Raw genomic sequence first — 16,015 nt, 5'->3', positions numbered from 1 at the left:
TGGATACTGAAACAGTAGACTAAAATAAGTTTATTTAGGATTAATTTCAACAGTACAAGATAAGACAAAAGTAGTTTCAGGATACATGAAGGTAAGTAAATGCAATACAATACGCAATAATACTTGTCAAGACAATAAGTAGGGACTCAAGATACTTGGATAAATTCATACTGATTATAGACGGTACTACTAAGAGCATACTGATCACTGCTGAGACTGACATGCATTAGGGTATGGGATGCACATCTTCACAAAGCCTATAAAAATAATAATATGCATCATGACGTTAGGACACCTTACTCAACTGCCCATCTTTCTCATCAGTCAACACTTTGAAACCTTTCTGTTACCAGTCTTTAGTTTCTACCAACAGTCTGCCATCCTACTCCTACATTTCACACCACACTACAACTTGCTGCCATTTCCTTCGACAAGGGTCTTCCGTTGCTTGGCAAGCCGCACCTCTTCCATAAGCTCCTTCAGATACTGGATCTCCTTGGTGATAGAATTACATTTTTCAGTCAGTTCCTGGTTCCTCTCTTCAAGCTGGTCACACTCTGTCTGCAGCACCTCCTGTTCGGCACGCTTCTTCAGGCGGTACCGCGTTGCCGCTGTCTTGTTCTGCTCCATCTTCCGCTGCCTCTTCTCCAGGACCCTGGATCGGGGTTTGGACCCTCCGGGGGCTGCCGGAACTGCCACCATCTCTGGGCTGGATTTGGGCCTAGTGGGGTAGGGACGGGTTCGGCTGGAGTTGGTCTGGCAGGCTTTTGGGGACAAAGACGTGTCTGTGCCACTGTTGGGGCGGTCCACAGCGCAGGAAGGAGCTGGGGTGATGCCCACCTCCTGTTTTGGGGGGGTGAGCAGCAAAACGATACGAGTCGGGGAGAGGGACAACACGATCCTAGAAACCTGAGGGGTCTCCACTGGGACGGGCTTCACCACTTCTGAGACGTCCACCTCACTGCCCAGCTCCAGGGTGAAGACTGGGGACGGCAGGGGGAGCGGAGATGGGGATGGAACTGGAGAAGGGGGCTCCGTTTTGATTTCTAGCTCTGTCTGAACCTCTGGGACCAGGGCAGGCAGTGTGCTGGCATCAAGAGTTGGAACAGCAGCATCAAGGATGGGGTCTGGGAGGGTTTCGAGGGAGTCTAGGGAGGAGACAAGCTCCTCGGGAGAGCTGGGAGAATTTTCAGGGTCACAGGAGCTGATGAAGGAGTCCAGATCAAAATCATTCAAATCCATTGTCTCGGCCATCCAGTCCATTCCGGAGAAGGCGTCCTCTGTAGATACAGAATAAAACATTTATTATTAATATTTAAAAATTAAAACATAGGGTTTAAAAAAAAAGGCTCTCACTGGTGCAGAAGCATAACAATTTACCTTTCGCTTCACCTGAACCCAAGTGGGTGTGGTTCAACTGGTTTGCAGCCACCCAGGGGAGGGGCAACAAGCCCCTGCCCACTTTATCGTCTGGCAATGGAGGAGAAGGGGAGGATGGAGGAGAGAGGGAAGAGAACTGAGAGGAAGGTGAAGAAAGAGAAGAGAGGGGCGAAGATGGTTCCTCTGGTTGGGAGGCCATCATTTCATCAGGGTCCAGTAGAGACCGAAAAGGGTCAGCCGTCAGAATCGAAGGCCCCCAAAATAGGGCCTCCATATCGTCTGGGCCAAACTGTGAGCTCATTAGTGACATGGCTGTGGGTCACGCGCAGGATCAGGAGATCTCGGATCTGGTGGAAGTCGAATGTTTTCTCTATGCTGTCTACTACAGCAGTGCTGGGGAAAGTCACAAAGGACCTGCAACAGAAGGTGGAGAATTGGTAAGTATTTCATATTGCCACAAAACAACAGAAGAATATTATCCAACATTAGTATTATACATGAAGATTTAAAGTATAATAAATATGGAGTTGCATTGCAGTCGTGTTACTGATATTTAACACAAAAACTACCGCCCACTCCATATAAGAACATAATGTCAAGCAGTAACTCCACCCACTAACACGACATGGCAGGATGAAATGGCAGGATGTTTTCCAGATCATGTGGAATCAAAGAAAAATCTCTAATGAGATTGTCGTTTAAACGAATAAACATGGCAGCCAAAGACAGTGTTTAATAACTACTCTGCCTAACATTTAAAAAAAAAAGCAAACCCTGCATTATATTCAAAATCGTCATAGTTTTGAAAAGACAACGAAGGTTGTCGCCATTTTGTTGACCAGCTCAAGCCAGATTCTTTGTTAAGAGAGTGAGGTCGCCATTTTAATGAAGCCAGACGGTACACTTCGACACTCGTCTGGTATGTATTTGAAGAGGTCAAAGGCTCATGTTCATCATAATAGCCCTCAGATTATACTATAAAACAAAACAAAATACATAACGAACTCAAATGTCAAGCGGATGTGATTATATTTGAGGTAATTCACTTATGCCATCCCATAGCCTAACAGTGTCCTCAAAACGTCTTGTTGAGACTTCCATTAATTTCAATTGAATACAAAATAGGCTACAATATAACAATTGAATGGAATATATATAATACAGTATATACTTGAATATAAAATAAATGTTGCATTGGATACAGCGAATATCAGAAATACAACTACTGCCACACAACATTTGATTGTACTTACGCCATTTTTCTAGAAATATTGTTGTAAATCAGTGCACTGCGTTATGCACTGCGGTGTTTGCTGCTGTCTGTCTGCTGCAAACAATTACGCGGCCATCGTGGCTTCAGAGCGTTGTCGCTCGGGCTTCCAGAAAATAGACCTGAAATGTTGGAGAAGAGAGAGTGGAAAACGAAGGGCGCATGTCAATGCTCTGGATTTATATGACCGCCTTACACCCGGACCTTTTTTTGTACACCTCCGCCTAAGTCCATCACATAGTTCCTCATATAAACTATTTTTTACAGTCTATGCATATAAAACAAAAACTATTTCATTCTATTACATGTACTTGTGGTTTATAATATTCAAACTCCAAAATCTTGTCACGGTTAGGTAAACTTGACAATGGAACTGAATTTAAAACACTGATCTGATGCTTCCCAAACAACAGCTCTTGACATGGCTCTGACGCTTTGCGACCAATTTCGCCCTCTAGTGGAATCAACGAAATAATTGATCCTCGGTTGAATTCAAGGGCAACTTGGCCCTGCCACACTTCAGCCTAGCATAGGGTAGAAAATAGCAGGAGACAATAATGTTTGTTGATTAGGATAGCTTGATCTTGTAAAAACAAAATCTCATTTGGTTAAATTAGTTAATTGGTGCACATGAATTGTAGGGTTAATCATTCACTGTAGGCCTACATGTCAATAACTCGACTTGCCGACTGATCATGTCATAATTTCATGTGGGCATGCATAAAGCATTATATTCACCCGCTTAGCCATCGAGTTTTATCATCCAAGATCAGCCCTTAATGGCAAGTTTTATTCTTAACACGTGTGAGTTTTCGGTCCTTACTGTTGGTATAGGCTATGCTGTCTATGAGTGCTAAAAATTATGAGAAATATGAGTTATTTTATTTTGTGATTTTGTGTCAAATTTGTTCTCAATGGTACCCAGCAACAACACAATTCAAAGTGCTATTATTAACATATTTTAAGACAGTTTATTAGGCAAACATACATGCAACACACACACACACACACACACACACACACACACACACACACACACACACACACACACACACACATGGGGTTCTGCCTTTCCAGATAGGCTACCTTGTTCCTTGCACCTACACACATTTCTTGCTTCAAAACACTGAAAGGCTAACACATAATAATAGTGGACATAGGATAGAGGCCCCAAAACAAATACATTTGTATAATTCCCATGTCTGAGAATGAAATGAATTTTCCCCATTTCAGACAGTAGCCAGTTACATATAATGGCAGTAAACAAAAGGAATATAACAGACAATATTGATAGTATCTTTTTCAGAAGATTTATCCTTGCTTGTTTCCATTGATTCACTCCTCCACAATTGGCATCTATAATGAATGCACACACAGTCTTCAAGCAGCAACTTAGAACGTAAATCTATTAACAGCGAGGAAAGTGTGAGAGTTCGGTCCACCATGATTTCCCCCTGGAAGTGATACCTCGGCAACAAATATTGCTTTGTGACTGTAACCCTGTTTACTATGTGACGGTTCTTAAAAGGCACCAAGGCAGAGCTGTTTCGGCATCAGCACCTACTTGTCCACAGATTGGTCTCTAAGTGAGAATGGTCAGTTTTGGTAGTCTTGGCTGTGGCCAATAGGAATCTGCCTCTAATTTGTTAAAAACTTTCAATGGCCAATGAGCATGTTTCCCCAAATCTCACACATGCTGTCAGGGGCGTAGCACAATATCCTGGGCCCTATGCATAGGCAGTCCTGATGGGCCCCCATGCCCCCCCCCCCCCATGCATATATTCCAGAATTTTCAAGGGCCCTCTCCCCCCTTGGGGCCCTGTTAATCAGTCCCACTTTTACCCCCTGTTCGACGCCCCTGCATGCTGTCGCCAACAGAAGAGATTCCCCATCTCAGACCCTGGCTGTGGCCAATGAGAATGTTTCACAAGCACAGTTCATGTCATTCAGTCCCTCCTGCAGTTGCTCGGCTGCTGTGCGGACCTTTGAGGCAAACTTCTTGTCTGTGGTCTTCTTCTGCTTTTCACCATCACTGGTAGAATACACCTCTGGGAAAACATTGAACTCCTTCAGGATGTTGTCCGTGCTCAAGACTGTTGGCTTGGCACTGCCAGGCTTTCCATAGCGGCTCGCCGCTTCTGCTACTTGTGCCATCCACGCCGCCTCTTCACTGGCACCAGTCAGATCATGTCGCATGAGCTCTTCCATGCCAGTTCGCACTATCGTCAGACTCTCTTCCAAATCGGTCACCTGGTCTCTGTACGCCTTCATGATATCCTCGCCTCTTTTTCGGTCTGCGCCCTTATACTTCTTCTTCTTCACTGCCGAACTTGCGCCCATGCCACCGGCAACTGCCACTCCTGCCCCGACCGCCGTGGCAATCAGTGAGACCCCCATGGTGACAGGTGCCAAGGCAATGCCCACCACGGCCGTCACCCCTCCGATGGCGCTTCCCGTGCCTCCGCCGATGCCCATCATCCGGTGCTTCTGGCTAGACTTTTCTACTTTGTCCGCAATTTCCCTGAGCTCTGAGATGTGCCAACGAAGCGTGTCCCTGCGTCCGGGCAGCATGAACTGGAAATACGTTAAACTCTTGCATACCCGTTGCGCTGTCTGGTTTAACCACCTGCAGGAATGCGCACAGCAACACAAAAGCATGCTTAGAACACACTCAGACACATTTGTAGGTAGCCTATGAGCTCATGCATTCTGGCACAGGAGAGCATTTTCACTCAAACCTACATCCTCACATTCAGATGTATGTACATACACACACACACACACACACACACATGCACACAGTGGATTATCAACAAATGGTTATCAATCCATCTTCTTTCCACTATGTCAATTTGACATGGAAAATTAAACTCAGATTTCACTGTTGAATTTGCCTCAGTCAACACAATGATGGAGTTTCATGATATAGACATACAAACAGTTGCAGTTTTTAGTTAGATCTATTCACACAGTGACTGACTCATTTGATCCGTGGGGATGTTTCTTACCGGGTTTTTTCCTCTACAGTCATAGGTCTGCTGTAGCGTGTGAAAGGTGCGGGGTGCACTGAAACACAATTATCACAACATGTCATAGATTAAATATTCATCACAAATTATTATGTATGTTAAATTAATCAGGCAAAACAATGTTTAAAATGTGTTGTCCCTATCTGGACACAGAAGTGTGTTAAAAAAAAAAAAAAAAAAAGCAAATTGTTATCCCTGTACACACATGGGGTTCTGCCTTTCCAGGTAGGCTACCTTGTTCCTTGCACCTACACACATTTCTTGCTTCAAAACACTGAAAGACTAACACATAATAATAGTGGACATAGGATAGAGGCCCCAAAACAAATACATTTGTATAATTCCCATGTCTGAGAATGAAATGAATTTTCCCCATTTCAGACAGTAGCCAGTTACATATAATGGCAGTAAACAAAAGGAATATAACAGACAATATTGATAGTATCTTTTTCAGAAGATTTCTCCTTGCTTGTTTCCATCGATTCACCCCTCCACAATTGTCATCTATAATGAATGCACACACAGTCTTCACAAGTAAGTTGCAACTTAGAACGTAAATCTATTAACAGCGAGGAAAGTGTAAGCGTTCGGTCCACCATGATTTACCCCTGGAAGTGATACCCCGGCAACAAATATTGCTGTGTGACTGTAACCCTGTTTACTATGTGATGGTTATTAAAAGGCACCAAGTTAAATTAATCAGGTACTCTTAAAACAATGTTTAAAATGTGTTGTCCCTATCTGGACACAGAGGTGTGTTAAAAAAAAAGCAAATTGTGTTGTTTTCAACAGAAGTTGTGTTAAACAAATAAAAAAAGGAAACAACACAAACTGTTGTCCCTAACAACGCAAGTTGTGTTGTTTTCAACACATTTGTTTTAAGACTGAGTAGTGTCTACTTGAGTAAGTTTTCTCCTCAATAAAAGGTACTGAGATTTAAGTAAAATATTGTTGTATATTTTAATTCATAATGCAACTCACTTTCCATTGTCTTTGTCCATTTTGACAGATGTTGTTCCTGCTGTGAATAAAACGGGAACACATATGATGAGTGCCACTTTCAATGAAGAATAGGTGATATGTATGTACTGTTGACACCAATCATGTTTAGACACTTACCTCCCCCTCCCTCTTATCAAGAAGTGGCTCTGATGAGGATCTTGGCAGTGTCCTTGGCAATGTCCCAAGTCGAGGTGCTGGCTCATATATAGTTCCCTGTGTTAACATCCAAGCACGGACATGTGTGAGAACGACATCTAACAGCTTGGTCTGTTTTTCCAACAAAAAATGATTCAAGATTGCAGCAGTCTGAACCCTTCTCTCCGTTATACATGTCATGAACCTCATGTCACCTTTCATTCTATCATACTTTATTAGCAGCCAGCTCACATCAGATCAGTCAGCAACTCATTCATATCATGGCCCTAAAGAAAAAAGTGTGGCTTTCATCTTACCACATGACATGTATTATTGGTGATTGAACATGTTTAGGTGTGTTGAACATATTCATCTTTGCCCCACATAACCCCATCAGTTTCAGTTCAGTTCAGTTCAATCTTCAGTTGAAATTGACATAATGGTGGACATGATACCAAAAAAATGGTAGAAGCTATATAATAAAAAAAATCTTTGGGAAGGGAGTATATTTGCATGAGCAGTGATGCAATGGTGTTTTACTCTTGTGGCTCATTACACTCTTAAAATGAATGTGTTGGAAACAACACAAACTGTGTCTTCCCTATCTGGACACAGAGATGTGTTAAAAACAAGGTGTGTTGTTTTCAACACATTTGTTTCAAGAGTGTAGCTAACTGAATTAAAGCCTAAATGTAAATGTACAAGAAGAGTGTCTAAAGGGCTCACTGTGTTGTTGCTGTACATGTTTATTCTACCTCATAGCCAGAGTCCCCGGGAAGCACCTGAAGATAGGGCCTGCTGTACTCTGATTTCCTTCCATGAGAGGAGAGGGGAGAGATCGTCGAGGGTGTTGGAGGTGGTGGAGGTGAGAAGGTGGGTGGTGGCGGCCGGGCGGGGGCATTACCTCTACTGGTTGCTGATGGCTAGTAAGATAAAAGAGAAGAGATGACCACCATGTTGTCAAATCAGGCTTAACCTCTCTTATACTGTACAACCAGCTGTAGACTATACATAGGCCTACTTTGTCTATTTGTCTTCCCTTTACAACTCTCACTTTACCTCTATGCAGAACATATTTAATATACAGTAATATGTATAATACTGTTAACTGCATTTCACAGGCCTTGTACCAAATGTCATGTAGCTATAACTCTGTAGTTTAAACGTTTAAATGTTAAAATGCTTAACAGGGGCGGACTGGGACCAAAAATCGGCCCTGGCATATTTGGCCCAAGCGGCCCTCAAATCGGTCGGGCACACCTAATTAAATTCAAAATCTTATAATAATAAGATTAATAAATATGCATATATTTTCAACTGTCATGGAAAGTGATGTAGGCCTCATTGGTTATCTCTCTGACTGATCAGAGGTAGGCATGGAGCATAGGCTATGATCTCCATATTCAAGTAGGGCAGGCTAACAAGCAACTAGATGTACCGCGTAGCGGTACAAAATATGACCGCCGCTCAGTCCTGCACATCCATTCCGCGAAAATAAATCATATTAATGAATTTGTCTCCATCTTCTACTCCATCCCCCACTCTTGAAACTTTTGTGTATGCTTGTTTGGGATGTGTGTTTGCACACATTCCGCACACAAAGTAGCCTACTGGCGCTGCAAAGGTGAATATATTTGTTTCTGGGCCAAAAAATCTGTAACATTGTTATAAAACCTTTAAAATCTGTAAACAATCACAAGTAGGGCAGTTCATCACAGTCCATCCATTGCAACTGGACTGATGAAAGGTACACCTGTAGGCTACATTGTATTTGGGAAAAGCAGAAAGTAGCAGCATAATGTATTTATTTATTTATTATTAAACAAAACAATCCCTGTCAGTTCCATGCAGTTTTCAACAGCTATCAAGAAGAGAGGTCATGTCATGGATTTTTGTGAATGTTTCTTCTTCTACATATGCATAAGTTTAGTCATCTAGTTCAAATGATATTCAGCTTTATTGTCAATGCACAAATTAAATACCAGTAGTCTAAAACAAAATGCCGTTTTACCCAGTGGTGCAAATGACAGCCTATGGCCTACACACGGTGAAAACAAAACCAAGTGGTTGTATTTGTTCACTCTTATGATTTAGATAAAATGGCATAAGCGTTTCAGTCTGAAGTTTGACGACAGCTGGATTGAGTGTGTGCACGTACAAACTACCAGCTGAAAAAATGACCCAAGTAAATAGCCAAATATTCAGTGTCATTCATTTTTCAATTCACATCAGTTGTCCATAAATTTGTTGTCCCAAACCGGAAGTGGCCACAATATCCCCCATACTACTCAATTTTTCACAATTGTCTGAATCATCAGTGCTCAACTTCAAATCAAGTCACAAATCCTTAAAATTAGGGCTTGAGTTGAGCTCGAGTACTACTACAAGCCTTGGTGTGACAAACTCAGAGCACATATTTATTTTGGTTTACAGGGACTTTAAACAGAACATATAGATGCAACAGAACATTAGTGTGCTGATTATGTAATAAAATACAGCACATATATAAAACTATCCTGTAAGATTCTACAGTCTTCCGTGGAACCTCTAAATAATTGTAAAATAATGTAATGAAAATATAATATGATACAGTAGCTGTAACTTTTCACAATGAAAATACTGCAATTTCCAGTTACCTCTGGACGTGAGAGTCTATCATAATTTCCCTGGGTCATGGGGGGTTGCAGTCTGTCCAAGGTCTTGAGTTTTGGGGGGATCGGAGGTGGGGTGGGGACTGTCTGATTCTCTGACCGCAGTGTGTTGTATTCAACAGGCTGTCAGGGCAAATAGGACACGTCCTCATAAAGGTTATCAGACAGATGGGGCCAGTTTGGCCACTCTCACATATTCACATTCTGACCAAAACACAGACACAGGCCTAATTCACCCCAATCTTTCAGCAAGTACTCGATTTATTTTTTGACCTGATTCAACAAAAGAAAAAATCCATGACTGGCCGAGCACCTATGCATTCTGCTGTTTTTGCAGTTGACATGTAATTTTGTTTTGTTGAATGGAAGGGTTTTGCTAACAAAAAAATGTTGTTTATTAGATTATTTATGGTTATTTATTTGATTTTTTAAAAACTAAGTTATCTAAAAGCACGGTAGTCGGCTGTAAGGTGGACATCCTCTTGCACAGGTGGACATACCTGTTGGGATGTCACGTGTACTCTTGACACCTGTTCTGATAGTAGAGGTATTTCCTCAGTTGAGGTGTTGGGTGTCGCTGAGGTAGGGTTCTGTGTTCCTGCACTGTAGATGCCTCTGGTTCTCGGGGTAGGAATAGGCTTCGGAGATGGGGAGGTCAGGGTGCTCTCCACGGCAACAACGCCCTGAAAGTGAACATTGGTGCCAATGTTAAAGCCACATTAAAGAATTTTGGTCTAAAACTAGAGTGTGCGTACTACCTAAAAGTCATGCAGAAACTTTGCAAACTCCAATAGGAGCATCGTTTACACCGAGAACAGCTTGTACATATGCTAAATAGTGTTTGGTGATAGAGTTGCATGCTGTAAAGGTTTTTCCATATTTGCTTCCATGGAGTGGTGTCATGCTGCCCATGTGGGTTCTCCTCCTCTCACCTCAGAGTCCTGTGACTGGGTCTTGTGTGGCCCCGGTGATCTGCTGGGCACGGATGGTGAATGTGGAGGCCTCAGGGCAGTCCGGGGCGAGGGTTCTAGCTCCCTCTCAGTGGTGGAGAATGAAACAGGAGATGGAGTCTGTCCGCCATGGCTGGTGTCGCTCGAGGTCAGAACATTGGGGTGCCGGTAGATGTTGCTCTTGGGGGGCACGACAGTGGGGCAGCCAGGACGAGGGGAGACAGGGTGTTCCAAATCCGCAGAACCCTGAAAGAGTTGCATGCAGTGAATCAAGATGAGTAAAGAAAAGTTCAGTAAATAGGCTTAGTCCACTGCTGCCAATGTATGCAATCCAAACTCAGCGTGTACGGTTTATGCATCCTAATTTATAATTAGCTTTGAATCACTCACAGTTGAGTGGCTAGGCGTGTAAATTAAGGCATTGTGCTTTAAGCATAGCAAATACATATCTGTGATTTTGGAGATGTAGTCTGATTGAGAAATAATTGCTCAATCAATTAAGAACACCCATCAGTTCAGCGTGACATTTACATGATCAATGTTGGGTGAATCATGAGTAGCACTTTGATTCGGAAATAAATGTTGTGGTGTGGGTGATGATGTAAGTGATGCTGGTGATCGTAGAAAGGGCTGTTGAATAGAAAACACACACACACGCACACGCACGCACATACAGACACACATGCATACGCATGCACGCACACACATTAAACAAACAAACACACAGAGACCATCATGACTTTTGAACACTGTTGATGTCTTCTTCAAAGAAAAAAGAAGTCATGATTCACATTGGATTTACCTTGGGACTGACTGGAGGCCTGCTGGGAGTTTCAGGGCCTCTAGGTGTCTGGTACAGAGACGTTTTTTTAGGAGGGACTGCAGGAGGTTTAATGGGTCTCGACTCTTCTTGGTAAAAGTCCACTCCCTGTGTGGAACAAAGAAAGTGTGCATCAGCATCTTCTTCAGTCATCTCAGTGTTTTTTAATGGATTACAGGTCACTGATCCTTAAAGTTATATTGCCTTTCCAAATTCAGGACTTACACACAAGCCTGAAAGCCAACACATCTGAGTCTTACATTTCTTTTAAAGTCATTGAGGAAGGAGTTGTTTTAAGTTATTCCAGGATTATACTGTGCAGATCCATGTAAAATGGTTGCTATTTTTACATAATCAAGATTCAAATCACTTCAATCAAGGAGGTGACGTCTCATGTGATGCAGGAAGGGTACTATTTCTGAACGTTCGGCATTGTTATCTGGTGGCTGGCGATATCCACTGGTTTAACCTGTCGAGTGACTTTCATGGCGGTGAGGGGTTAGGTATTCTCTTATCTGTCAGTATGAGTTATGTAATTTGCCCCTGAGTTTTGGTAGCAAGCCACAGTCACTGCAGCCAAACAATAAACAGAAATGGGTGCCGGTATTACAGGTAGTGTTTGCATTCACATTTTAAGAACTTAATTAGGTCTTATTCAGACTGGCTTTGCCCTAGGGATTCACATCAATAGGCCTAATCCACAAGAACACAATACTTATTTTTTGCTCTCTTTTACTCTTGTAAAATGAAATGAAAATCCACTGATAAATCCATTGATACGTTTTTAAACTCTTTTTAAAAAGTTTTAACTTCGGACTTTGAACATCTCCCTGCATCACAAGCCAACCTGCAAGTACAGTATTGCCATGCCACATCCTTTAAAATCCTGCACACACGTTTGACAGTGGCTTCACATTCTGTGAAACTCTGTAATTACTCAGCCTGGGTGGGCTATAGCTCCAGGATAGTATGAGTCCACAAAGGCCAAGGTTTGAGTCCTGTCTAAAGTCATCTCTTGACCCCACTGCCCGATGCATCGTTTTCCTAGCTTACCCACTTCCACTCACACCTTCTGCACTGTTGGGTCAATACGATGTTAAAACCCAAATAAAGGTAAAATGTAGAATAAGAGAATTGCCCGACTTACCATGTTCTCTTTTGAATCCCACCTTTTCATTAAACATTCATTCAACACTCAACATTACATCCTCGCAAGTGCAAATAGAGCCAGTCACTGACAACCTGGTGTTTTGGTCAGGAGGATGTTGTCTGACACTGACACTGAACAGTGTCTCCCACACTACAAGTGTAAAAAGTACCACGGTGTTCCAGAGGTGGTGCTTAACCAAAACAGCCAATCAAGTAGTCAGGATGTCTTCCTCATTCCTCTGGTTCAATGCCCTACTGTTGCCTCTCTCTCTCAAATATAGGGGATTTTCATACATGGGAAAATTACTGAGTTTAACACACGTCAAAGAACAATTGCGCAATTCTGAGAATGTAGGCTACACATAGGATAGTTTTGATTTCACCAGTGCTTTGCATCAGTCAAAAAACCATGACCATTTTAGAGGCTTTGGCCCTTGGCGTCATGGTGACTTTATTATGATTATTCATTGTGTTATAATTGTAAGACAATATTACTTTCTCAAACTGGTGGCATCAGTATAACAAAGTGTAAGGCACCTAACCCCCAACTGCCCCCTGGGTGCCAAATTAAGGGCTGCCCACAGCTCCTGGGGTATATGTGCACTAGTGTGTGTGGGCTCCAAGTATGTGTGTGAATGTGTGTGTGTACAGTGTTGGGCAAGTTACTGAAAATTAGTAATTAGTTACAGTTACTAGTTACTTCTTTCAAAAGTAATTCAATTACGTTACCAATTACTGTATATTAAAAGTAATTAGTTTGAGTTACTTTTAAGTCTGCTTTTAAAATGTCAATATGAACAGTACTGAACAGTCACACACACAATAAACCTAATTTTTGGACCTATTTATTGTAGTTTCAACGGGCCTTCAAATCAATAGCCTTGTGCATGAGTTCTCAAACTTTTTCCGACCCCAAAACATTCTACAATGCATTAAGGCCTCCCTGACCTTGTTTTGCGCCACCCTCACCATCTAGTTGCTTTGATAGATATGTACAGTACACTGCCTACTGCTTGCCTTCTACTACTACTACTACTACTAGTAGTAGTAGTAGTAGTAGTAGTATGCATGGTGGTGCACTGACACTGAATTCTGCAATATAGTAATAAGTTATTTTTATCATTATTATTGCAATCCTTCTGTAGGCTACATGGAATGAGTTCAATGGGATGTAATGTGAAACAATGTTAAATGGCCTATTTTCAAATTGCATCTGCAATCTAAACATGAAACACAATCGCTGGAAACACAGCTAAGGTCGGGAGACAAGCAGCAAATATGCATCTTGTCTGCAGTCGTTCATTCAAGATCAACAGAGTAATGCAAGTAACGAACTCTTTGAAATTTCAGTAATTGTAATTGCGTTACTGAATTTACAAAAATACTTCGTTACATGCTCGTTACCACTAAAAGTAGTGGAATTACAGTAACGCGTTACTTTGTAACGCATTACTCCCAACACTGTGTGTGTACACTACCCCCAGGTGGGTAAAATGCAGAGAACTAATTTTTCTAGGACAAATAAAGTGTAACTTACATACTCTTTGCTCTTTTTCAGCTTACAAACATAAGCTCCACACTCATTATTATTAAAGTGTGTATGTGGCCATTTTCCTCCACGCTCTCATTGTCTGTTGCAGGATCCCTCTGAAGCGTGAGGTACTCAGCGTAGAGGTGGAGGCCGACATGGACTTACAGGATCAGGGACTGGATGAGGAGTGGATACTCAAGGAGTTGGAGGAAGAGGAGGGAGAGGAGGAAGAGGAGGATGACGAAGAGGCAGTTGCTGACATCTATAAAACGACGGTGCTGGGAGAAACGCATCCAGATAACTCAGCATCACCGTTTAAAACACTCATCCTGCACCACAAGGAGGTAAGCAGTTAATGATGTTTTTGTTTTTTTTTGCAGACATTTTGAACTATACAACATGATGGCAGAACTGTAGTTCAGTTATAGGTGCAGCTACACATAGAGGTAATGTCTTGTATTACTTTTGCATCTAGTTTTCCTCCAGTTTTATTTTTTTTATACCACTGCTCCTGTTGCACTGTTCCTTATCTTTTACACCCCTCTCTTCCTCTGGGGTGATAACACCAGTCAGGGCAATCAGGGTCAGGCTATGTCAGCAGGAAAAAGTTAACAAGTTTAAATACTGTACATATTGGACATCTTGGACTGGCCAACCAGATAGACTGGTTTGGGAGAAACAATACCAATACTGGATATAAAAGCCACAAAGTTTGCCTTTGTGTTTGACTTCGACACCGTGTTCGAAAGTCGACGCTGTGTGACGAACAGGGAAATCCCTGACGAAGAATTCCTCGAAACATGAATAATATAGAATGCGACAACAAAATATGAGGGAAATTTGCTACACTAATGAGAGGAAGCCAGGTTAAAAACTCCACAATAAGTATATATACTCTTTTGATCCCATGAGGGAAATTTGGTCTCTGCATTTATCCCAATCCGTGAATTAGTGAAAAACACACAGCACACAGTGTACACACAGTGAGGTGAAGCACACACTAATCCCGGCGCAGTGAGCTGCCTGCATCAACAGCGGTGCTCGGGGAGCAGTGAGGGGTTAGGGCACTTCAGCCGTGCCTATTGGTCGGGGTTCGAACCGGCAACCCTCCGGTTACAGGTCCGAAGTGCTAACCAGTAGGCCACGGCTGCCCCAATAGGAAGCATCCTAATCAGATGGACAGAATACTGCAAAGAATTGTACTACTATGCACTGGAACCTGACAGCGGCATACTTACTGTACTTCAAACAGCAATGAGCCAGTTATACAGGAATAAGTTGAGGAGGAAATTAGAACTCAGAATTCACCTGGAATTCTTCCACCTATCTCTACTGAGACTCTTAAGAGAAGAAATTAACCAAGAATACCTCAGCATACTCCGATGGTGGACAGAAAGACGCAGAGCAATTAGACTTACACCGCCTCCATTTCAACATTCCAATCAATCTGCAGTCAAGGGGAAAGGTATTTTCTAAACTTTATCAGTAGGCCTATTTTATGTAGTGATCCCTCTTCTTGTCCCTCATCCAGAGCTTGTATGGGCTGGTCAGCATCGGAACCCCCCCACAGGTGTTCAAGGTGGAGTTCAGCACAGCCTCCGCGGGCCTACACATCCCATCAGCCAACTGCTCGCACAAAGGGCATGCCTGCCGTGAGTCCACGCAAATCCGCAGACACACACACACACACACACACACACACACACACACACACACACACACACACACACACACACACACGTTATAATGTACGAGTGGTCTCCTTTCATTTCCCTCTACAGGGGCACAGAGGAAATATGACTCCTCCAAGTCAAGCACGTATGTGAACAACGGCACTAAGGCCTCAGTCCACATGGGCAACTTAACAGTGAAAGCCATCGTCAGCCAGGACGTGGTTCATGTGAGTAACACTCACACATATATGTGCTGTATATGTGCTGTTAACATCTATGTGGGTGGGGTATGTGGTAACAGGGTGGTGGGTGAAGAACCGTAACTGTGTGTATCTATGTATTTCATGTCTGTGAGGCTTGTATTGTATGGTAGGTGAAAACAAATTTCCTATGTAAGGATAAATAAACTAACTAACTAAACTAAC

The 16,015-nt window shown here is 42.5% G+C and overlaps 2 protein-coding genes across 5 annotated transcripts; both read right to left on the bottom strand.

Annotated features, from left to right (window-relative positions):
* Positions 1 to 12: 12 nt before the first annotated feature.
* On the bottom strand, positions 13 to 2,810 carry atf4b (activating transcription factor 4b). The gene is made up of 3 exons (XM_076265924.1): positions 2,634 to 2,810; positions 1,381 to 1,794; positions 13 to 1,280 (listed from the first exon to the last, which is right to left on the bottom strand). The coding sequence occupies exons 2-3, from the start codon at positions 1,688 to 1,690 to the stop codon at positions 406 to 408; spliced, it is 1,185 nt and encodes a 394-aa protein (XP_076122039.1). The 5' UTR covers positions 1,691 to 1,794; positions 2,634 to 2,810; the 3' UTR covers positions 13 to 405.
* A 788-nt stretch (positions 2,811 to 3,598) lies between these two features.
* On the bottom strand, positions 3,599 to 12,521 carry LOC143102376 (uncharacterized). 4 transcript variants are annotated; one of them, XM_076265918.1, is made up of 11 exons: positions 12,385 to 12,521; positions 11,220 to 11,345; positions 10,949 to 11,047; positions 10,400 to 10,663; positions 9,968 to 10,150; positions 9,453 to 9,590; positions 7,572 to 7,739; positions 6,799 to 6,894; positions 6,661 to 6,700; positions 5,659 to 5,716; positions 3,599 to 5,276 (listed from the first exon to the last, which is right to left on the bottom strand). In XM_076265918.1, the coding sequence occupies exons 1-11, from the start codon at positions 12,412 to 12,414 to the stop codon at positions 4,544 to 4,546; spliced, it is 1,935 nt and encodes a 644-aa protein (XP_076122033.1). In that variant the 5' UTR covers positions 12,415 to 12,521; the 3' UTR covers positions 3,599 to 4,543. The 4 variants fall into 4 exon arrangements, with proteins under 4 accessions (XP_076122033.1, XP_076122036.1, XP_076122035.1 ...); XM_076265921.1 differs by lacking the exon at positions 7,572 to 7,739; XM_076265920.1 differs by lacking the exon at positions 9,453 to 9,590.
* Between the last annotated feature and the right edge of the window lie 3,494 nt (positions 12,522 to 16,015).

The sequence above is a fragment of the Alosa pseudoharengus genome, unplaced genomic scaffold (assembly GCF_046254945.1).
Source record: "Alosa pseudoharengus isolate Yale_2024_CS ecotype anadromous, Long Island Sound unplaced genomic scaffold, YU_APseudo_1.1 YU_APseudo_1.1_scf_4, whole genome shotgun sequence".
Classification (NCBI taxonomy): domain Eukaryota; kingdom Metazoa; phylum Chordata; class Actinopteri; order Clupeiformes; family Clupeidae; genus Alosa; species Alosa pseudoharengus.
This window is presented reverse-complemented; position numbering and strand designations above follow the sequence as displayed.

Coding starts and splice junctions, on each gene's coding strand:
- atf4b (XM_076265924.1), bottom strand. CDS start 1,690: ATGTCACTAATGAGCTCACAGTTTGGCCCAGACGATATGGAGGCCCTA. Junction 1,281..1,380: donor GGGTTCAGGTGAAGCGAAAG/GTAAATTGTTAT, acceptor CTGTATCTACAG/AGGACGCCTTCTCCGGAATG.
- LOC143102376 (XM_076265918.1), bottom strand. CDS start 12,414: ATGAAAAGGTGGGATTCAAAAGAGAACATG. Junction 9,591..9,967: donor TACACGTGACATCCCAACAG/GTATGTCCACCT, acceptor TTGCCCTGACAG/CCTGTTGAATACAACACACT. Junction 5,717..6,660: donor ATGGACAAAGACAATGGAAA/GTGAGTTGCATT, acceptor ATTGTGTTTCAG/TGCACCCCGCACCTTTCACA.